This window comes from Mangifera indica, chromosome 5 (assembly GCF_011075055.1).
Source record: "Mangifera indica cultivar Alphonso chromosome 5, CATAS_Mindica_2.1, whole genome shotgun sequence".
Classification (NCBI taxonomy): Eukaryota; Viridiplantae; Streptophyta; class Magnoliopsida; order Sapindales; family Anacardiaceae; genus Mangifera; species Mangifera indica.
This window is the reverse complement of record NC_058141.1, coordinates 12,514,949-12,537,737: the sequence shown is the minus strand read 5'-3', so window position 1 is coordinate 12,537,737 and position 22,789 is coordinate 12,514,949. Positions and strand designations below refer to the sequence as shown.

The following is a 22,789-nucleotide window of genomic DNA, read 5'->3' as shown; positions in this document are numbered from 1 at the left end:
AAGTAATCTTGATTTTATTATAATTATATTATTATTTATTAATTTTTTAGGTAAAAATAAATTTATTTTTAATTAATATAACAAATTATATAAAAAATATTTAAAAATAATTATATTTAAGGACATTTAAGTAAAATAATTTATTAGTATTCTTTTATTACTTTTAACTAAACACAATAATTATTTATACTTACCAAATTTTATCAATCATAGTAATTATTTATATTCAGTAATTTTTTAAATAATCAATCTTTAAGATTATTTATTTATTTTGGTAATAAAATATTACCCAGACCAAATACTCTTTAAAGTTTTAAAATGTTTATTTTGCTTTCTAACTTTATATTTTGTAAATTTAAAAACTGATTTTTTTCTCATTATAGCCACCTCGGTTTAAGGTTTTAAACTCTTTTATTTTTTTCCTATTATAGCCACCTTTTCCCAACTTTTTAAAACATTTCAATTTCACCTTTTATCTTTCTCTCAGTTTCTAAATTTGATATCTGATAATCATTTGTCGTCTTTAGTTGTCGATTCTCTTTCTCTCGATCACTTTCTCTCCTCTCTTTAATTATCTTCATCAAAAATATCTGATCGTCTTCGTCTGAAACAAAGATGAGAGGAGGACTATTAAAGAGAAGAGGGAAAATAGTACGAAGAAAGAGATAATGCAAGAGGAAAAGAGTCAACAGATAGTTGTTAGATATCAAATATGAAAATAGAGAGAGAGAAAGTGAAATTGAAATATTTTAAAAAAATTGGAGGTTAAGGGCAACTGTAATGAACAAAAAATGAGAGTTTAATATCTAAATTCGGACAAAATATTAATTTTTTAATCTAAAAAAAGTATAAGATTAAGAGACAAAAAAAATATTTTAAAACTTTAAAATAATTCTAAAATAAAAATTTAAATAAAATTTTAAATAATAATAATAATATTTAACAAATAAATAAAATTTTTAATTTTTAATAATTACGGTTGGAGAGTTGAATTTCCATCAACCTTTGGTGGGAATTTCCACCATTTGGCCTTAAGAAATTATATTATAATGTAATCGGGGTCTTTGGCTAATCATCCCACGCAGTGGTGGAGGCTAATTAATGAAAGCTTTCAGTTGTTTTTTGTCTGCCACCATTTTCACTTTGTGTGGTGTGAGTGTGGATTTTAGCTCAACCAGAGCCATCTAACGTTGGAAACTTAGAGAATACGGATATGATATGATTGACACGTTAGATTCGGACAAATTTGCTTATATATAAACAAACCATTAATTCATTTTTCATAATTAAAAACAGGCATGCTTGCTGGTACACCAATTTTCAACCAGATTTTCAATTATTTTTTTCACAATTAAAATGAGATTATTTCAATCATTTCGAACCTGAACATTGTGTACCCATCAGTAAGATCTTTCGGGAGTATCTACCCATAATTTATTTTTTTTATTACTGGTAATATTATCAAAATATCATGACTCACTAAATTTTTAAGATAAAAATGTTATTATATTCAACTGAAAAAATAACAATGCACAAAAGTCCATCGCGACTGTTTTAGCTTACTCATATAATTTTTAGGATAACATGCCCTTTTGTTCAATTGAAATTACAAGCAACCCAACCCACCAGCCTATACACCATATGTTGATTCCTTATATCTCCAACTGTTGATTTGCTATAGTTTTTCAGAATCTCCTACGCTTGGATGTGATCCGAACTGATTCAATTTTAAAAATTGATTCAGTTTGATTTAGCTAGACGTAAATTCATTTGATTCAAATTCAGAATAAACTCAAACGGAAATACTTAACTCATTTTTTAGTTCAAACAAAACTTGAATTAAATGATGTTTAACTCGAATTCAGGGCTCAAATCAGTAGTTCAAATTTGTAACTTAACTCGACTCAAATTCATGGCTTGAATCAACTCAAATACAGTAGTTCGAATAAAAAATTTTGACTATTATTTGGATAAAACAATATTATTTTGTTAATGAACCACAAATTCTAACAATGAATCCAAACTATACATTTGAACCACCAATTCAAGCCATTAATTCAAACCGAACCAAACTACGAATTCGAACTACAAAATTGAATTAAACTCGAATCAAACCGAACTAAACCATTTTTTATCCGAATCGAACTAAAACTAAACTTAATTTTGGCTTAATAAACTTGAACTAACTTCGAACTTGAATTACTTTCTATTCAAACCGAATTCAAGCCAAAAGATATTTAGACTCGATCAAACCTAACCCACACCCCCTGCACCCACATGTTCCCCACCCCCCCCCCCCCCCCCCCCCCCTTTTCTTATTCTCTACACCTTTTATTCATTTTACAATTTTAAAGGTACTTTAATATAATATTTATACTAATTTATATCCATTAATATTTTAGTAATTTACGTTAGTGATGATTTATTATTATTCGTAATAAAATATTTCAGGAAACCAAAGACACTCTTAATCATTCAAATAGTCCCATAGAACGTGGCTAATAAGGAATTCCGTTGAAATAGTCTACAGAAAATTTTCATTAAGACCGAAAAAAGAAAGAACACTGATGAATCAATGAGATACATCTTTGTCATTGAAAACAATACAGAAAAATCTATAGACATTATTACAGCCAGTTGGAAAAAAAGACTCGCTGAATCTCTGAGTACAGTCCTAAATCACTACATTATCGGAACTTGCTTCTTCACTATGTTGTTATCAATCATAGTCAAAAAAGTAAAATGCTTTATCTATTATATCAACTGTAAATCCGGCCAAAAATGGGGATTAAAAACTCATGACTACCTCTGCTTCTTGTACTTAAAGGGTAGCAAGCAATCATCAATGATGTAAAAAGATTATGAATGTACAGTGTCACAAGGGAGATCATACCTCATCTTCTCCTCCACCAATCTGGTACTTTCAACCTTCGTTGTCTATGTCGAGCAAGATGGACTGCAGGAAGTTTGTATCTAACCTGTCTCCATAGCATATTGATGGCATCTTCTTTCTTGGGGGGATACTGGAATTCATAGTGATGTGAGATGTTCTTAAGATGTCTCCACATTTCAATCCATCTCTCTTTTGGAAATTGTCTGAGCTGATTAACCAAGTAACCAGGTTGCAAAGCCTCTTTCACAGAAAAGATAACTGAGAATTGGGTGTAATCAATTTCATCCTCAAAAGGGAGCTCAATCCGGTCACTCACAATTACTGGAACACAGTGGCTCACAATAGCATCGAACAGCCGGCACGATGATGGAGTGTCTCCTGCAGGATTCAAACAGAACTTTGAAGAACGCATCCCTCGTGTGGACTGGCATCACAGAAGAACAGAAAAAAAAAATGAGAAAAGGAAAAACTCTAGTAAAACTATTTGCATAAACCAAAGACTGCCAAAGGATAAACCCAGTCTTATGAAATTGACAAAAGACATTTTATTTTTCCTTCTAAAGAGACTTAAAGAATGAACTAGCATTTAGCTCCTGACGTAAAAGATCATGAGCTATATTAAACTCCCAAGTCTCCAAGGATAACAGTTTTTTAGATAGAAAGTTCTATTTACTAAGTAATGAAAGGATATAATATATTGCAGGTTGCATGCCACAGAGATATTCAGAGTGATTGTAAAAGTGGTAGGATGGTGCCTGTAAAACTTGCAATCATGAATCATAAGAAGCCAGCATAATGTTCTAACAAGATCACATCTTTACTGTGGTAAAGACACAGAAATACTGGGTCATGTAAATCATGATCTAGGGACAAAAACCCACAACAGACCTCTTTAATGCTTGTTGTTGTGGCTGTACTATGCTCGTAGTAAACATCATCATTACCAGCTAATAACTTCGCCAATTTAGCACGAACTTTGCCTTCCTGCAGCACAAGAAGACAATAACCAATCAATTCTAGTTCCAAATAGTGCTTTGTTGATGGAACAATTAGTGGTAAAGCTACAATACATCTTTTCTGGCTGTATTCCCCCGGAAGAAGAGCAATGTGGTGCGAGACTCAAATGGGTCTGGAGGGTCATCATCTGAAAAGGATTCCACAATGTGTACATACGGGGACACCACATCTTTGCTCAGATTAGACAAGCTCCTAGGGTAGCGACCAAAATCTACAACAATAAGAATTGATGCATTCACTTGCTCTCGAAGAAATCTGAAAGCATTTGGATGTGTCATAGGAATTACATGGTCTCTGCCTTCTGACCTCAGCCAGTATTTGGATTTTTGCAAATATTCCAGTACTTCAATCTAAAATCAGAAGCAAACAATATTCAAATGTAAAGGTAATTTGAAGTTCAGGGAGAAAAAAAAAAATTTACAATAGAGATGGAAGCAGCTTATATAGACTGCATCACTTGAAAAGGGAAAAATTAATCAGCAGAGGGAGTGCAGGACAAAAAAGCAGGAAAACTGAAAAAGACTAGAAACATTTTTAATTAATGGCTCCAAGACAAGTTACTAGCAACTTTGTTTACGGAAAACTTCCATGTAATTCTGAAAACCCTTATATGCTTGCCCATCAATGTTAAAAATGTTCCTTTAAAGACGATTGACGAATGGATTATTTTATTTTCTGGACTCTCATCAACTAAAAGCTTATGAGCAGCCAAACCAATCATCATTATGACCAACAAATTAGATAGAGGATAAAGAAATAAAAAGACAGTCTCACAAGAAAGAAAGGGCATAGATATAAGATACAACCCTTGAGCGACTACTTATGATAAAACTGCTTATATGAATAGCATGTTTTTTTTTGTTATATAATCTGTCATAATTTCCAATCTTAGTTATATCTCTAGCTTCACCCAATAATAGTACCCAAGAGATCAATTTCTAAACTCCCAGCTTTCCTTTTCAGCTCTTTAGATCTATAATGATAAAAAAAGTTCCAACTTTGCCAAATTATCCATAAGTACAAACGACGTTCCAAACACAACCAGATCTCATCATCAGTTAGACAAAAAGAATCACAAACCGTTATGACCATCGAAACTTAACTCACTCAAATTCCATAAATATTTCCGAAATTCTAACTCAACAAATTATATACTAATTTAATCTAAACTAAAATGAACAATTAAAATTGTACGTTCCAAGTTGCAGCCATAATTATATAGAAAATAGATTAATTAAATTAGTACCTGCAGTTGGTGGTCAATCTCGGTATCTGGATCCGTCATATTATGGCCATGAGAATTAAAACTCAAGGAAGAAAAAAAGGGCACGAAAAATGCATCGGCAGTTTCTGGATCCAAAACCCTAACCGCCTCTCTCGCTTCACCGTTTCCATCGTCGTACAAGAGCGAAGCCATAAGCCAATACTCCACACTATGCTGTCGTTTCACGCCCCAATTATGCGGCCAAGGAGGAAGATTCTCCTTGGTCACCGGCAAGTCGTCAGGACTCCGGTGGTCCAACATGCCAACGTGGAACCTCCTCGGGAGGTCGTACATGTAGACTTTAAGAGGAGCATTGGTGGTTGCACAGGAGAGTGCGACGGAGGGTGACTGTAGTAAAGGAAAAAAGTACGATCGAATATCGACGGTTCCAATGAAAATTGAGTAAGTCACGATGAGAAGAACGACGAAAATGAGAGAAATTGCAACCTTTCCATACATTTTGGAGACCTCTTGCCGCTAATAAAGGTGACGTCAAAAGCCTCGCTTTAGACAGAACGGAATGAAGAAGAGCTGCTCCCTGCTTTGCCTTATGAACTGGAGTCTGGACAGTATGGTATTGTACTCCCCAAGTAGCCATTGTCTTTTAATGTGCTCTGCCCAGTACAAATTAATTAGAGTGATTTAATATTTCCAATTAACGCTTGGTCAAACCAACATTTTGTCAACTCCATAAATCAAATTTAGTAACGCATAATGCTTGAACATGCGCATGCGTTGTGACAAGGCCCCTTATGATGAAGTTCCATCTCGTCACACTATGAGGGTTTGATTTAGAGTTTGAAAAAAAAAAAAAAACTCATGTAATTCATTTTTTATTTATATTATTTTATTTAATTTATAAATAATAATATAATTATAATAAAATAAATATTATATTAGTAATAAGATTATTACTTATATTAGTTATCATAATAATAATAATAATAAAAAAATAAAATATATTCTTATTTATTAATTTTATAAAATAAAAAAATTAATATACTAAATTTAACTATGAGAACATTCTCGAAACCAGATTTGGGTAAAAGTAATATACTAAATTTTAAATTTTTTTTTTTTTTAGGACTTCTCCTCATAAATTATAATATCCCATATGTAAATCATTATTCATGAATGGCAAGCCGAAACAAGACTACATTCAATCTCATTTTCAGTCACGTAACTTGGGAGGAAGGGCCATCAACAAGAAAATGCCCCTTTGTTTTTCTCAGCCACAGATCAAAGTGTTTTAAGGGGTCCACTAGTTTTGTTTTTCACGAGCTAAGTTTCAATCCGTTTACAAGTTGCATTCTCATCTATCTGAGTTATGCCGATTACAATCTTTGTCTGCATGACCATGAGATGAAGAATCCCCATGTTTAGTTGAATATTTGTGCCCTCCTCTTCTGGCTCGGCATTCTCTTGTATAAGAGTCAGATTCATGCCTTATAGTCTCCTATCACCCTTCCTATCATCTTCTCTGGACCTTGGCTCAAATTCATCATCACGGTGCCTTCTTGATCCCTTTTCTTCCCTCCGAAGTAGTCTTTAAGTATCAATTGCCAATTCAACCCCCAATTTTGTTTTATTGCAATTTTCCCTCTAGTCACCCCCTTTGATTTGCTATAATTTCCCCTTTGCCTCCACATATTTGATTCTTATAATATTATAAACCAACATAATAGTTTTATACGTGTGTATATATATATATATATAAAATAACTTATTCCTATACGAAAAATCTCACCCTCAACGTTTTCAGAATCAACTGACTTCTTCTGTACAACTAATGGGCCTCTGAGATCCCAATCGTAAAACCCGAGCCCAATGAGACCACTATTGGCAGCTAGGGTATCGCATTTTAATCCTATAAAAAGAAACCCTAAGGCGTTTCTTCCTCTCTGCTGCTAGAACATAAGGAATCATATCATTTTCTCTTACTCAGAAGCAGCTCATATATTCAGCCGCAATGGTACCTCTTCTATGGCCTCCCTTCTCTTCTGGTTGTGCATTCAATAATACATTTTCGTTTGGAATCTTGATATGTTCGTTTATAACCTTTATACGTCGGAATTTGTTTTTAGGTGAAGTACTCAAAAGAGCCTGAAAACCCCACCAAGTGTAAGTTTACCGTTCATTCTTCCTACTTTGTCTTCTTCTAACTTAATTAGGTCTACTTATTGTTTTTGACAATCTGCATAGTTGAAGTTTATGCCTCCTGTTTCTTTATTGTTTTGATTTACGTGTCTTGTAATGGTTATATTTGTAGCCTGCAAGTCAAGGGGCTCCGATCTTAGGGTTCATTTTAAGGTATATTACTTTTTGCTTAATGCTTCGATTGATTATTATATTGTTAGTGGTTTTATTTATCTATGTAATGTTTGATTGGGTTTTATTATTGCCTTATATGCATGTTAAAAACTGGTTATTTATAAAAACCTGATGAAACAACCAGGGATCTGTTGCCTCTGTGAACTGTTCTCTCGTAAACTTCAGGGACATCAAACGCATTGTTATTGGGTGAACCTCTGATTGTTTTTTGTGGCTGAAGGTTCAGTAAACAATGCCACATTTATCTGTTTCTATTGTAGTTTATGATTGGTATATAATTTGAGTTAGGTATTGCTTGTTCATTGCAAACCATGAATTGAAATCCTTTTCTCCCAAAATATGTGTTCATTTGTATTTTACGTGAGTTCATTTTTTCCCGCTTGTTAAGAATTTTAGGGAAAACAACTTCAAACCCTTGGTACAAGTTTACCCTCGTTTTTATGATTATAAAACCTGATTGAAGCAAGCAGGGTTTTGTTGCTTCTTGTAAACATTACTCTCGTGAAGTTCAGGAAAATTATATTCATTGTTCTTGGGTGAACCTCTGTAGATATTGGTGACTGAAGGTTCAGTAAATGATGACAAATTTTCCTTGTTTTGTAAAGCTAGTGTACAGACTTGTCTGTCCTTGCCTGGAAGTTGAGAGTTCTAAATTATATTTAACATGGAAGTTGTTTGCTTAATGCTGTTGTTGTTAGAAATATTGTATTTTTGTCTATGTTTAAATGGTGAATTATCTCTCTTTATTTATTACTGTTTAATTTGTATTCAAGTTTTCTGTTGCATTTGTACTTACATATTTGCCAGTGGCAAAATTTACTGTTTTACAGAACACAAGAGAAACAGCACATGCCATAAGGAAGCTACCATTGGTAAAGGCTAAGAGGTATTTGGAGGATGTTACTGCCCATAAACAGGCCATACCCTTCACTCGATTCTGTGGTGGTGTTGGACGTACTGCTCAGGCTAAGAACAGGCATCCAAATGGCCAAGGGCGCTGGCCAGTGAAATCGGCAAAGTTCATTTTAGACTTGCTTAAGAATGCAGAAAGCAATGCTGAAGTATCTCTCTTTTTTTTTTTTTTTTGCTTTACTGACTTCATGATTCCTATATCTAATATTCTTCAATTGCTTTTCAGTTGAAAGGTTTGGACGTCGATGCACTCTACATTTCTCACATCCAGGTGAACCAAGCCCAAAAGCAAAGGCGTCGTACATACCGAGCTCATGGAAGAATTAATCGTGAGTTCTTAATAGTTTTGAGTTTGTCCTTTTTCTTTTGATTGATTACACTTCATTTGTTGATAATAAACTGAAAAAAAAAAATTGCAGCTTACATGTCCTTCCCTTGTCACATTGAATTGACCCTGTCTGAAAAAGAAGAGCCAGTAAAGAAGGAGGTAATGCAGTCCTATAGCTATATTTCTTAGTTGTTTTGGTTTAACTTCAATTTTTGTCTCATGTTTTTCTTTCTCTGTTTTGCAGCCCGAAAGCCAATTGGCAACAAGCAAATCCAAAAAGTAATAGTCTTGAGTTTTAGCAAGTCGACTGGCGATAAATCTCTTCTGTGGTCTTCTGGAGTTTTGTGAAAGTGACTGAGCTGTTATTTAGTTGGATCGGACGGCATATTTTCTTTATTTAAATTTGTGTTAATTTAATGTTCTGTTAGAATTTTTGTGGATTCATTTGAAGCTTATAAGAGTTGAAGATTTTTATAAGCTGTTAAAACAGTAGCCACTAAAATCTTATAATTGGTAAACGTAGCTTTCACTGAGAGCTATTGGTGTTATTGTTTCTCTCCCAGAATAATTTGTTAACCAAATTTCTCTTTATGAAATTGAGTGGTACTGCAAAATTTCCCGGGAAATTTCGTCTGAATGCTTAAATCTAACAGCAATTCCCTTCAAGTTTATTATATACGAAGCAACTCCTACACCAAATCCCTTGCCAAGTAATGGCTGATTTTATTTATTTAACTAATGCAAATGGTCAATTTACAAAGAATTATAATTTCCTACCGAGAAGTTCATCTCCGTGACATTTGGATTGAATCTAACGGTTTGCATTTTCTCTTGACCTTAATAGACATTTGGTGACTGGGTTACCATAATTCTCCGGTTCATAATATATTTGGATCTGTCCTTGAACTTGGCATTAGCTTTTGTTCAGACACCGTCACTTTCTTCATTCAACTCTTCAAATCGCGGTAAGCTCAGTCCCTTCCAGTTCTCTGTCCTACGGTTTTTATTTCTGATTTATCGATCGAATTCTCTGTTATTTCAATTGTTTATAATATATTCACGATTGTTGTCTTGTACATCTGTTTGGTTTATTAGAAACTGAGTTTGTTGATTTGATGAGAAAGTGATAACATGGCTTCTACGATTGGTTGACTGAAACAGATTTTTCTGAAGTGAAAATGTCTCGAATTTCTCTGTTTCAAAACACTTTCTCTACAGCCGAATTAGGGCTTCATTTCTATCTTCATATTCATTATTCTTTTTATTTCTCACAACAATTGAAGCATGATGGTTTCTTCCCCTGAGGGTTTAACCTTTCACTTTAATTGTTTTTCTCTTTGATAGTTATTTAATTTTCAATTGTAATTCACAATATTTTTCTCAATAGGGTCACGTTTTATTCATATTGTAGATGGATTGGCAAGGGCAAAAATTAGCGGAGCACTTGATGCAGATAATGCTGTTGGCATCTGCTGTTGTGGCATTTGTTACTGGTTACATAATGAGATCATTTCAGATGATGATGTTGATATATGCAGGTGCTGTGGTTCTCACCACATTTATTACTGTCCCTAACTGGCCTTTCTTCAATCGCCATCCTTCCAAGTGGTTGGACCCAAGTGAGACTGAAAAGCATCCCAAACCACAGGTGGCTGTAAGTTCAAAGAAAAAGTCTGCTAAGAAGTAGGTTGATTTTGGCATTTGATAGGGTTTCTATGACTTTGTCTGTGATCTTCTTATGAAAGGATTATAAAAAATGCCCTTGCTTTCTTGTAAAAAACTTTGAAACTTTCTCAATTTTTACTAGAAATAATTTTAATGATCCTTGATTTAGTATAATGACCATGTCCCCTGCATCCTGTCATTGTTATCAATGTTTGTTGGTTCTTGATGCATTTCCTCTTTTTCTTTGCCATTTATTTTAGGAAAGTAGAATCTAATTGCTTGCCTTTGGATGGTTTTAAGAATAGCTAATTTGGTTGTTAATTTGTTTTGATAGGGCATAGTGAGTAATCTTATGATTAGAGTAAACCCCGGAATCTGCATAGTTGAAATGGAAGCGAATGTTGTAGATCTTCATTTTTGTAGTTAACTTCTCTGGAAGAGTTGTGAGATTGAGACAGAAATAAAGTATAGTTGTAGTATGGCAAATTATTTGCCCAAAGTGACTGATGATTTTAATGGTTGCTCTGGGAGGATGAATTCTTACTTGTCTTCATGACACCAGTGTGGCCTGGTGCATTAGCCATAAGAATAATTTGGGCAAACCTGATTAAGTAATTGAATTAGGAAATTGACAATCAATAAGAGTGAATGGTCATTCATCATTTCATGTAGTTAACCTGATTTTATTAACAGGGAAATATGCAATCTCATTTTCTTTATTAGAGAGATGTTGGCAAGTTTACTGGCTTCAGGTTTCTGTTACCCAGTATATTCCTGGAGAAATGGGTTGAATGCAGCCTCTGTCCCATCTGTGACTGTGATGATCCAATTCCAAGTGAATGATCTGTAGGATACACAAAGATCTGGAGTGTTGGCGATAATATCAAAGCTGTAGTATTTCAGTTGGGTGATGGCAGTGCGAGTGATAGAAAGTTCAGATTTAAGTAGGGAAATGTCAATTCTGGTTACCAACAAAGTCCAGCGATGGCTAACAAGCTGGCTTCACCTAACACAGGGCATCCCCTTCAACACCTAAATTATAAATGAGGAGAGCTTACCTTGCCCCCTAATCAATCTAATGGTGGTATTAAAGAGTTTTGCAGATTAATCATTGCTAAGTGGTCCAACATTGCTACGCAACTGTCCTTTAATCCCAGACATCTATTTCTTCAAAATTAACACCTAGCATTATGCATACCAGGAAAAAGGAAAAGAAAGACAGATCAGGAATTGCACATGTTAACACATTAGATCTAAATCAGTCCCATTAGCAGCCATTATACAAGGACTTACTCGCAAATTTAACAAAGACAATTTTATACATTGGTATCTGCACGAGAAGTTCAGTTTAGCCACTGTAACAAAAAGAATGGTCATGAAACTACTCAGTTACACAGTATTTTTTAAACTTTCTACTGGCTTTCATCCCTCATAGCTCTCAAAAGGGGATCATTTTCCCAGTTTAACTCATCTTCGTCCTCATCCAGCTCATTTAACTCATCTAGTATCGACTGATTGATCCTCTTGCGAGACTTTCTTCGGTGCTTTTTAAGCTCCAATCGTGGCTCAGCTTGCTGAACTCCCATGTCTCCCATCTTGTACCTACAAACAATTTGACAATTGGAAATTCAGTCTTCAAACCAGAATTGTACTGCAGAGTGAGAAAATATGCTAGTAAGCAACTAAACCACATTTTCTGTATATTATTTTAGGTAAAAGAGAAAAAGGAAGTCCAGGAAAAAGATAAGAGGTGTCGTCAACATAATACTAATTACAAAATCTAATTGTGGTAGAGACTAATGAAACATAAATGCTACTTCAGACCAAAATGTTTCTGTCAAACCCAACTCTAATTTTTTGGGGCCATTAAGCTTATCGAACATAACATCATCTGACTTTTAGTTTCACTAGTGGGAATTATGGTAATATGTAGCTATCACAAGAATCTAATTTTGCATACCTTACATCACCCTCTCTTTTGGTTCCAAATGTCCTCAACTGAAACTCCTCTCTGATTCTGATCTCATCAAGAAGTTGAAAATAGTATTGATATCTTTCCCAATCCCCTTTTACAACGCACCCTGGTTCACCTAGATGCAAGCAGTTGTTGAATGTACATTTCAAGGGCTCGTTGGCTTTCAACATTTTCTGAATCTGTGGAGAAAACATATACATGAAGAATCAACAATAGAAAAGAGAACGTCACACCACCAGTTCATAAATTTAACACAGCCAAAGCTTAAATAAACATCGTTGTCAACAAGCTAATAGCACAAACCTCGGGGAAAGCTTGTGCAAGAGATTGCTTAGTTACTTTTATTAAACTAGGTTGATTAAACCCAGGAGTATCAGCTAGATAACCTCCTCCAGATAATGGAAGCAAAGAAACATTACGAGTGGTATGCTTTCCCCTGCCACTCCTGGTTGAAACTTCCCCAACACGCTGATCCTCAAACCATTTGCTTCCCAAAATCTGAAGACAGTGAATGTACAAGAACAATCGAATAAACCAAACACAAACAAAAGGAATGACAAATAAGTAAAGGAGCAGAGTTAGGATAAACCCACGGGTTCAAACCAATTATCCCCTTCAGCAGCATCAGTAACACTAGGATTGCTTCTCAAAGCGTTAATAAGACTAGATTTCCCAACTCCACTTGGACCCACAATTACAGTTGTTTGATCTTTCAATTTTGATGCAAGAGAGCCAAGACCATATTTTGATTCAACACTGCAAAACAGTGGTTCATAGCCCCAACTATGCAGCCTAGTATTCCATCCAACCAGTGTCTGCAGAGCGAAGAGTTCTAGCATTAACAACACTGGAATTATAGAAAGTGCGCTTCATTAAAATAGAACAGAAGTACTTAGTGAGACTCAAGTAAAATTGCAATAAACTTAATAATAAGCAAACTTTACTTTCCCCTTCAATCATATGGATATTATATCCGAATAACATGCCAATTCAAATTAGAAACTCAACAAACTTAGAATGCAGATTTGAGTAAAACATTAAAAAAAAAATGTATCTAACCTCCTTATCAACGAGCTCTACTTTGTTCAATGCTAGAGTGAGTGGAATTCCTGTCGACTCAGCCTCAACCAAGAACCTTGTGAGCGTAAATGGTTCTGGCTTGGGCTGGTCCATTGAAAAAAGCACGAGCAAATGGTCCACATTGGCGACCGGAGGGTCCAGAATCTCCGTACTCCGTTGAAACACATTTTCAATCATGCCTCTGCGGTCCACCCAATCAATGGACCCGACCACCACCTTATCCCCTACCAATACTCTCCGTTTTATCTTCTTCAGTACGGCTTTCACCACACAAAGCAGCTCCACTCCAATACCGTTGCTGGCAGAAGAATCGGAGGGTCCAGAAGTTTCTGATTGGACAATCACACGCATGAAATTCGCTTGGGCCGCGGCAACAGTGCCTATGGCTTGGGACTCGGTCAGGTTCGGCTTGTCCTGTGGTGAGAGAACCGGAGCAAGAGAGGAGAATTCTTTCAAAGTGTGTTGTTTGGCTCTGAGGAGATTCTTGTTAACAAAGTTTTTAGGTTTTTGTTGCTGCTGCTTAGCTGCGGCGGTGACGATTGAGGCTTGACGGAGGTGGATTGTTGACACGTGGCGGAGGAGGTTGTTAACGGCGATTGTTCGGTAACGGAAGAGAGAGATTGAAGGGATCGGCATGGAGACGGTTAGTTTAACGATAATTTTCGATCAAACTTTGGAGAGATGAAAACAGTGTAAGTGAGGAGTCACGGTCACGCCTTCGGATTTTATCCGTTTTTATAAACTGAAGCATTTGGGTGCATTTGAGTGTCCGGTAAGCTTCTTCGAGTAATGATTAGCAACAAACATTTACAGCTTCGTTGACTTAAACGACATCGCTTCACAATTGCATCCGCAGAAGAAAAGATAGGCCTAAATTTTGGTTTCATGTTATTATAACTTATAAATTCATGAATTAGATTAAAATTGTAAAGTAATATTTATTATAAGCCTATCAATATAGAATAAATGTATCAAATTTTAGACCATTTATTGATATAGAGGAGTATATGTTTGGTGTTGAGCTCGATATAATATTTTAACTTATTTATAAATTGTTTAAAAAAATTATGTCAAAATATTTAAATACGTTGGTACTCTTAATAATCAAATCTCACTCTTATAATTAAAATATAAATTAATTTTTAAATAAAATAAAAATAATTATAATTATGTATAGATATATATAATTTTATGTGATATGTAAGAATTTCAAATGTTATGGATATTTGTTATTCAACAATTATTTATTCTGTCCCTGATAAAGTATATTATAATAATATTTTTTTTAATTATTCGAGTTAGTTTGAATTATTTTTATATTAATTTTAAGACAATTTAATTTAATTTTGAATTATATTAATTTGAATTAAATTTCGTAAGAAAAAAACAAAGGGATTGTTTCTTGTTTAAAATTGCTCCTCTGGTCTCGCTGATCGAGTGGCTGGCGGGCCGCCAATTCAAATATTAGATTAAAACCCAAGCCCAGCCTCAATTTCTAAACGCCAACCAAATTAAAACCTCATACGTAGCTACTTTAAGCACAAAACCTTCCCGTGCACTACATAGCCAAAATGTTTGGAGCTCAAGCTTCATCGCCGGCCTTCGGCACTCCATCTTCGACGCCGGCTTTTGGAACCCCATCTTCGACGCCGGCGTTTGTAACTCCATCTCTGATGCCGGCCTTCGGCACTCCATCTTCAACTCCGGCCTTTGGCTCTCCATCTTCAACTCCGGCCTTCGGCACACCGTCTTCAACTCCAGCCTTCGGCACACCGTCTGCGACGCCAGCCTTCGGCACACTGTCTTCAACTCCAGCCTTCGGTGCTCCGTCTTCGACGCCTGCCTTTGGCACTCCGTCTACATCGTCGTTTGGATCCTCTTTATTTTCAACTCCATTCTCTTCACAACCTCAACAACAAGTGCAGCAGAATCCGCTTTTTCAGCAACCGGCTGGTAGCGCATTTACTGGATTCGGATTTCAAAATCAGTCTACGCCGTTACAGCCAACACCCTTCCCCAATTCTCAATTGACTACTCAGATGGCTCCTGTGGCTCCGCTCCCCTTCTCCCTCGCCGATCGCGACATTCAGGTTTTGTTTGCTTCTGTGTCAGTCTTAAACCGTAACCATAACTTTTGGTTTTGATTTAATATATTTTATTTATTTTTTGTTGTGTATGTTTCTAGGCTATTGTTGATGCTTACAAGGATGACCCAACAAATCCTAAATATGCTTTTAAGGTTGGTTTAGTTTCTCGTCACTTCTAAACTTGAAATTTGATTACGCGAGGACTAGGGTTTTGTTTGTTTACTTAATGTGTTAATTTTGCAGCATTTGTTGTTTAGTGTTACTGAACCGCAGTATAGGGTGAAGCCAGCTGGCGTTTCCGATGTGAGTGTGTTTTTTTTTCCATTTTACCTGGTTTGTAAATTGATAATTTACCTTGAAGCTTGTGTTGCCATTTTGTTGAGTTTTCTTTTGCTAAGTGTGGAGAATAGTTTGCATTGGTAGATCATGTGGGCAGAAGCTATGGGAAAACTACAGGGTATGCATAGTACAGACCGAGAACGCTTGTGGCCTCAGCTTGTTCAGGGTTTCAAGGATCTTTCCAACCGCCTAAAGGTTTTCATTTAAATTTTATGTATGAAATATTTTGGTTATATATAATTCTTGTACATCACTTTTATGCTCAGACAAAACCATTGGAAGCTCTACTAGATAATATGTCAAAAGTTTAATATTGATGAGCACATTAAGGAGACAAAGAAAATATTATGACAAGGAGCAGACTCCTCTGCTGTAACATAATGACTACTCAGCTGCAGTTACACCATTTTTCTTTTATGACTATTCAGCTGCAGTCGCCATTTTTTTTCTTGTTTTTGTGATTTGCTTGCCTAATGAAAAATAAGGTGGCAAGTGTAATAGCTGAAATGTAATCCAAGGCTTGTCTTTTGAGTTTTATGTACTTGTTCCTTTGTTTTACTGTTTCTATCAATGGTCTGTAGTTGTGGATTTTCTTATGTATTAACTATGGGCTTAATGCAGGTCCAGGATGAAGTCATTCTTTCAGATGCTGAAAGATTACGAATTACTCAAAGCAATGTGAAAATGGTATTCTCATATTTCCCTGGTGGTATATGTGTATCTTCAATTCAAAATTTCTTTTAACCTCTGATAATTTTTTGTAGCTTCAAAGGCATTTTCAAGCTGAAACTCTGCCTTGGATAGAAAGAATGAAACAAAAGGAGCAAAGTCTTCAAAGGCGCCTTTTAAGGGTAGGAGCAATTTCCTATCAACTGTTTGATTTTAAAAAATCAGTAGAATGTTTCTATGCTTTATGCTAGACACTTGATCTTTTCCAGTGGGCCATTGTTAGTGATCAACAATCTTTTGACCTTGAAATAGTGGCGAAGTTTGGTTGTGCGATAAATTTTGGTCTTTTTTCCATTGTTTTTTGCTTGAAATGGCCTGGAAATGTCTTATTGCTATCAGTTGGTAGTAGGTAGTTGGACATTCATGGTAGTAGGTAGTTGGACATTCATGGCTGCGTCATCCAGGAAACATTTAGTTCTTGTGTTATTAATTCATGCACTTGGATCTAGTGTAGTCAATTTGACCTATTATTGTGTCGGCAATCTTATAGGTAATGAGAATTGTGGAAGCATTGGAGGGTAAAGGTTGTCGATTACCCTTAATGAAAGGAGAAGCTGAGTTGGCAGAGAAGTTAGCTGCGATAACAAGACAGGTTGATCTTACTTTTCTGTGATTTTTTTTTTTTTTTAAATTTTTGGCTTCCTGCTTTTCTGCATCTTTTGTCATTTCTTATGAGCTAAGTCATTTTTAGCTGAAAGGATCGGGAGCAGAACTTTCTAGGAGGGTCCAAAGCCTCCTTACTGTGTCTCGTGTTCAAGCAAATGCCTTTGGTGCTGGTGGTTCTATCTATCTTCCAGGATCAACGAAAATACATGAACAGAGTCTCGCAGACATGCAAGAGGTAAGTTCCATGGGTTCAAATGATGTGTCCTTCCCTTTACAAAGGTTATAATAGCTTTTGCAAATTTGACATTGGAAGTTACATGCAATCTTTGACAGTGTTTTGGTGAGTTCACATAAATTTCAGACCATTTGCCTTCTGTTACATTTTCATTGAAAGCAATATAGGGTTTCACCCTTTATGGAATTAATGGATTTGGCATAGCAATACATGGTTTTGCCTGCTTTTTTGTCCACAGTTCATAATATATTCAAGTTGAAATGAAAGATTCTTTGTGTTATGTGGGCACAGGTTTTACAACAGCAGACTGAGGCCGTTGCAAGGCTTGGCAGTGTGTTGAAGCGAGATATTAGGGACATGCAGATTATAATGGCTGAAGACACAGAGATGACAGAAGATGTGAGCTAAAAGTCTGGTTGTTTTTAATTAATCTTTTGAGGTGGTTTAAAATTTGCAGTGAATCCAACTAGGAAATTAACTGCTACTTTAGAAATTGTGTCTCCAACAACGTTGTTGAAGTGATGACCGGAAAAGATGGATAAACCTTAGAGCATAACAACTCCCATTGTATTCAAAATGTAGAAGTCCCCATTCTGTACTTGTATTTTTTTAACTTAGAAAAGCAGACATACTGGAGTAAGAGTCCCAAGATAATGAATTTAGTACTGAATTTTCGGCTTACTGAAAACTGTTTGCCGTAGCAAGGAGTAGACGATGAGCTGTGAACAATAAGAAGATTATGACAATTTTGTGGGGTTTCAGACCAGTGTCATTTGAAGTTTATGTAGAAAGCAGCAGCATCGAAGCTTAGTACTTGTAAGAAATTGATCCATTTTGGCCTCATTCTAAGGTGTTTTCTGGTGACAATTTGATTCAAATTGGTCGTGTTAGGGGTATGAGAAACAATCGAATCAAGTAAAGGGAAACTGTAACATCTTCATGCAAGTTATTTGGTTGCTCATATAATACGACTTGCAAGCTTAGATCAGCAAGCTTGCTGATGCATTTCATATCCATTTTATATCATCCATGTACCTCAATCGTGTAGTTCTATTTCAATTTTACTCTTGGCCCAATTGATTTGCCAAAAAACTACCAAGAAAGGGAAGTGCGAAATGAGCCCCAATCCTGGCATCTTGTGTCAAACATTGAAAATATAGCCAAAAGATTATTCTCTATCCAAGTTTTAGCCTAAACACCCTTTCAAATGACGAAGGAAGACGCTTAGACTCTTCTCGATGATGAAGCTTTGTTGATTTGAAAAATATAGAAATATCATGTCTTGGGAAACTAGAATAGAAATTTATATTACAAATTATCTACCTACAAATTTTTGCCAATTGCCACAGTTGAAAAATAAATCAAATATATGTTCCAAGAAAGCTATAAAAAAAAGAAAAATGTTGGAAAAATGAATTGCCGCTTGCAAAATAAAGAAATTTCGGCTCCAAAATCTGTTTTATGAGCCAATCCTGTCAAGATTTTCTGACAGATTTTTCATCCTAGGCCGGACATCCGGGTCTACCTCCGTGCAGGCGAGCGCCACATGAAAAACTGCCAGCACTTCCTTTTTAGCATGGACTTCTTGCAGCAAAATCGGATCCACCATATCTGATAATGGATTCTCTTCTTCAAAGCCTTTTCGGATCCACTTCACCAGGTCTGGAACTTCGATGGACGTCGATGTGGTGGCTGAAAGTTGAGGAGACTTTCCGGTAAGTAATTCCAGCAGAACAACGCCGAACGAAAAGACGTCCCATTTCTGTGTGGGTCGGTTTCCGGGAACTCGAGCCTCCGGAGCTTTGTAATTGTTGGCAGTTTCTGTTTGGACAGACTTCATGTAAGGGAGAGCGCCGCCCATAAATCCACCAGAGCAAGAAGGGCTATTCGCCGTGATGTGTACGAGTCTGTTGAGTCCAAAATCAGAAATGTGAGGCTGGAAGTCATTGTCAAGCAGAATGTTTGATGGTTTGATATCTCCATGGACAAATTTTCTTGGACTGCATTCATGAAGATAGGCCAAACCCCGAGCTGTTCCCTTTACAACTCTAAGCCTTGTTGACCATGATAGACCGCTTGAAGATGGCTGCCCACTTCTCCCTGTAAAATGTACGTTTAGTTTAGTATAGTAAATTTCCATCGATTATAAAGTTCAAAACTCTCGTTAAATGTAAAAAGAAACTTGTAATTCCAGCGCTTCAAAGGAAAGAAAACATAGGGTTGTTTGCAAAACTGGGTACTGCAAAAAAAGGAATACAAAGTCTTGACTTTTCTCTCTAAAAGTTATAATCTTTTATTTAAGGTCAAAAGAAAGAAAACCCACTTTAAATGGAACCGTCAAATAAGACGTGCAAGCTTTACAATATATTCCATGCAAAACCAGAAAATGCGATGCTATGTGGGGCTGAAGAAATTAATTTGAAAGAAAGCTAAACCAGAAAATGCGGCCTGGTGATTTAAGTAATGCCCATTAGAGATGGCAAAGGGGAATAATGGGAGTGGTCGAGAGGGAATCTAAACCTTTATCTCTATTTTTATTCTTATAGAAATATCAATTTTTATTTCAACCTCTCTATTACAAGAATAATAAAGATTGTTTATCTTTTTTTTATAAAGAAAAATTTCTCTTAATGGTCAATTTGATGATTATCATATTAAATAAATTAAAATTTTAATATTAAAAAATTATTTTAGGTCCTTTTTTACATCAAAACAGTAAAACCACTTCCTTACCCCTCAAACTACTTTTGAAAACAGTAAACTTACCGCTTGTCTGGCTACCAAACAGACACCAAAGGGCCTACCATTTCTGAACATCTCTCATTCACAAAGTTAAAAAAACAGAAACAACCATCAATCCATCCATCCTACCTCAGCATTATACCTAAAACCCTTGCAATTATTCCTGTGAAATGTCTTATCAAGGTCAAGGTCCAATTTTTTTTTTTATATTTCCTTTTGATTTTCGGTCTTGAAGGTAAAGGGAATATGGGCATATGGGTCCGTGCCGATGCTGGGTTCACCACGTGCACGAGTATTGTCAAATATGATCATTGACCACGCATCCTTTACCCAGCTAGAATGTAACCCTTTGTTCAGGTAGAAATTTCTTTTCAGGAAAGAATTTATGAAAACACAACAGTAACTGACAAAAACTGAGAGAAAAAAAGTATTCAATTAGGAACTGACCTCGAAGAGCATTGGCTAAGTTGCCATTGGAAATGAAATCACAGATTAGAAGCTTTTCATCTGGTGCCCAATAATAAGCTCTCAATTTGACAATATTAGGATGTTTTACTTTAGCAATGGCCTGAACTTCAGTGACGAACTCTTTGTATCTCTGTCCTCCTCCTTCACCAAGTCTCCTCACAGCCACTGGCACGCCATTTCCGAGAACAACCTTGTACACAATCCCCAAGCCGCTTTTTCCCAGTACATAAGCCGAAGCTTTCAGCAACTCATCAAGTTCAATCGAAAACCCTTTATCAACTGCCACCAGCTCTCCTTCACATTTCGTTTTCTCTGATTTATCTTGATCCTCAAATTCTGAATCTTCGTTTCTGAAACCGTTAATGCAAAGACAAGAACGGAGCTTACCCTTTTCATTTCCTCCGAGTTTGCGTTTTCCAGTACAGCTACATCCACCATTTGAATCTTTCTTTCTCCAGTAAATGCAAACTATCACTACACCAATAATTGCAACACCAGCAGCATCAGCCACTGATATTAATATAATCAAACCGGGACTCAAGCCTTTTCTTTTATTCTTATCGGAATCCGGAGCCGAATTTTGGGATTCCTGTTGGCTATCTGAAGAGTCTTTGCAAGTTTTCTGAAGAGGAAACCCGCATAATTGAGGATTGTTAAGAAAAGCAGTAGGTCCTTGGTTAGCAAAAGACCCCGTTTGAGGTATTTCACCGCTTAAATTATTGTTTCTAAGATCAAAACTGACGGTGACCGGTAAATTCCCAAGCGATTTCGGGATTTCACCGGATAAATGGTTGAAAGATAAATTAAGAGTACCTGATAAAGACTGTAACCCACCAAGATCATTGGGTATGGGACCTTGAAAATCATTTGCGGAGAGATCAAGCTGTACTAAATTTTCTAACACTGACCAAATCCCTCCTGGAAGCTTCCCGGACAATTTGTTTTGAGCAAGTATAAGCCTTTGTAAATGTTTGCAATTCTTTAAATCATCAGGAAGAGAGCCAGTTAAAGAATTGTTAGAGAGATCGAGGTTTTGGAGTCTAGGGAGGTCGCAGATTGAAGGCGGGAGAGAACCGGAGAGATTATTACCGTAGAGAAAAAGACTTTGAAGTGCAGTGGCGTTAAACAACTGAACAGGGATTGACCCGTACAAGTTGTTGTTGTGAAGGTTGAGTCTACGGAGATAGGCTAAAGAACCGAGCTCGGAGGGAATATAGCCATGTAGATTTTGCCCGGAAATAGCGATGCCGACGACACGAGGGTCGGGGAAGCCGGAAATGTTAATGCAGGAAATGCCGGACCAGTGACAGGGCGTGGGGTCGTTCTCGTTCCAGTCGGAGAACACAGAGGCGTCTGGTGGTTGATCAATGGCTGATTTAAGCGAAAGGAGAGTGAGTCCATCAGGCGAAAGAGAAACACAGAATTCAGGGGCTTGAAATGACAGCAAAGAAAGAAAGAACAGAACCCAGATATGGTTGTTCATTTGATTTCTGTTGACAGAGAAAAATGAAATGAAACGAGAGAAGAATGGAATGACTATATACAGTGAATAAAAGAAGTGAGAAGAAGAGAACTAGAAAAGAGGGTGGTCAGACGTGGAGAGGTATTTATTAGAAAGAGACTGAAGAGAGGGGATGAATAAATATATGAATAAAACTATACAGCATATATATTAGTAATAATTTTAAATTAATAATAAAATAATATTTAATTATATAATAATATTATAATGTATATATATTTGTATATAAAAAATATAAAATTACTTTAAATGTATAGATTTATAGCTGGGATTCCCTGTTTTCTCTTTTAGCTGGGTTAACAGAGAACCATGAGTTTCATTGATTGCTGTTTGGAATGTAAGATGTTTTCATTATGTAAAGATGCCTTTTAAGGAATACCTTTATCTTTTTCTTCAACTGATCTTGATTGGGTTGGTTTGGATTAATATATATATATATATATATATATATATATATATATATATATATTTGGTTACGGTTCTTCAGCCTATTCATGAACATGATGTGTTTATGGAGACTGCTCGTATTTCTTTGTTTGTTTCAACAAGTATTCTTTCTTTCTTAGGAAACAAGTTGTATGAGTCAGATTAACAAT

The 22,789-nt window shown here is 35.9% G+C and overlaps 6 protein-coding genes and 2 non-coding genes across 9 annotated transcripts; 5 read left to right on the top strand and 3 right to left on the bottom strand.

The window, feature by feature from the left end:
- Window positions 1–2,509: 2,509 nt before the first annotated feature.
- Window positions 2,510–5,796, bottom strand: LOC123215558 (probable arabinosyltransferase ARAD1). Of its 2 annotated transcripts, none has more exons than XM_044635709.1 (4): window positions 5,157–5,792; window positions 3,964–4,260; window positions 3,782–3,877; window positions 2,510–3,317 (listed from the first exon to the last, which is right to left on the bottom strand). In XM_044635709.1, the coding sequence occupies exons 1-4, from the start codon at window positions 5,631–5,633 to the stop codon at window positions 2,895–2,897; spliced, it is 1,293 nt and encodes a 430-aa protein (XP_044491644.1). In that variant the 5' UTR covers window positions 5,634–5,792; the 3' UTR covers window positions 2,510–2,894. The 2 variants fall into 2 exon arrangements, with proteins under 2 accessions (XP_044491644.1, XP_044491645.1); XM_044635710.1 differs by having other exon boundaries at window positions 3,093–3,271; window positions 5,157–5,796.
- A 974-nt stretch (window positions 5,797–6,770) lies between these two features.
- Window positions 6,771–9,293, top strand: LOC123216475 (60S ribosomal protein L17-2-like). Its single transcript, XM_044636884.1, has 7 exons — window positions 6,771–7,146; window positions 7,259–7,295; window positions 7,444–7,484; window positions 8,336–8,566; window positions 8,644–8,746; window positions 8,837–8,904; window positions 8,990–9,293. Exons 1-7 carry the CDS (start codon window positions 7,144–7,146, stop codon window positions 9,026–9,028), a joined length of 522 nt encoding a protein of 173 aa, XP_044492819.1. The 5' UTR covers window positions 6,771–7,143; the 3' UTR covers window positions 9,029–9,293.
- On the top strand, window positions 7,620–7,748 carry LOC123217825. The gene has a single exon (XR_006502560.1). It is a non-coding gene; the product is annotated as a small nucleolar RNA snoR74 (small nucleolar RNA).
- On the top strand, window positions 7,966–8,094 carry LOC123217826. Its single transcript, XR_006502561.1, has one exon. It is a non-coding gene; the product is annotated as a small nucleolar RNA snoR74 (small nucleolar RNA).
- Window positions 9,294–10,156: 863 nt separating the features above from the next.
- Window positions 10,157–10,580, top strand: LOC123216477 (probable signal peptidase complex subunit 1). The gene has a single exon (XM_044636885.1). The coding sequence runs from the start codon at window positions 10,157–10,159 to the stop codon at window positions 10,430–10,432; it is 276 nt and encodes a 91-aa protein (XP_044492820.1). The 3' UTR covers window positions 10,433–10,580.
- A 1,130-nt stretch (window positions 10,581–11,710) lies between these two features.
- LOC123216474 (small ribosomal subunit biogenesis GTPase RsgA 1, mitochondrial) lies at window positions 11,711–14,317 on the bottom strand. The gene is made up of 5 exons (XM_044636883.1): window positions 13,445–14,317; window positions 12,979–13,200; window positions 12,689–12,883; window positions 12,371–12,564; window positions 11,711–12,012 (listed from the first exon to the last, which is right to left on the bottom strand). Exons 1-5 carry the CDS (start codon window positions 14,099–14,101, stop codon window positions 11,823–11,825), a joined length of 1,458 nt encoding a protein of 485 aa, XP_044492818.1. The 5' UTR covers window positions 14,102–14,317; the 3' UTR covers window positions 11,711–11,822.
- A 637-nt stretch (window positions 14,318–14,954) lies between these two features.
- LOC123215487 (nuclear pore complex protein NUP54-like) lies at window positions 14,955–18,222 on the top strand. The gene is made up of 9 exons (XM_044635605.1): window positions 14,955–15,555; window positions 15,651–15,704; window positions 15,796–15,855; window positions 15,976–16,086; window positions 16,513–16,578; window positions 16,656–16,742; window positions 17,111–17,212; window positions 17,312–17,461; window positions 17,753–18,222. The coding sequence occupies exons 1-9, from the start codon at window positions 15,037–15,039 to the stop codon at window positions 17,867–17,869; spliced, it is 1,266 nt and encodes a 421-aa protein (XP_044491540.1). The 5' UTR covers window positions 14,955–15,036; the 3' UTR covers window positions 17,870–18,222.
- A 491-nt stretch (window positions 18,223–18,713) lies between these two features.
- On the bottom strand, window positions 18,714–22,299 carry LOC123217100 (receptor protein kinase-like protein ZAR1). Its single transcript, XM_044637877.1, has 2 exons — window positions 20,651–22,299; window positions 18,714–19,561 (listed from the first exon to the last, which is right to left on the bottom strand). Exons 1-2 carry the CDS (start codon window positions 22,152–22,154, stop codon window positions 18,921–18,923), a joined length of 2,145 nt encoding a protein of 714 aa, XP_044493812.1. The 5' UTR covers window positions 22,155–22,299; the 3' UTR covers window positions 18,714–18,920.
- Window positions 22,300–22,789: the final 490 nt, after the last annotated feature.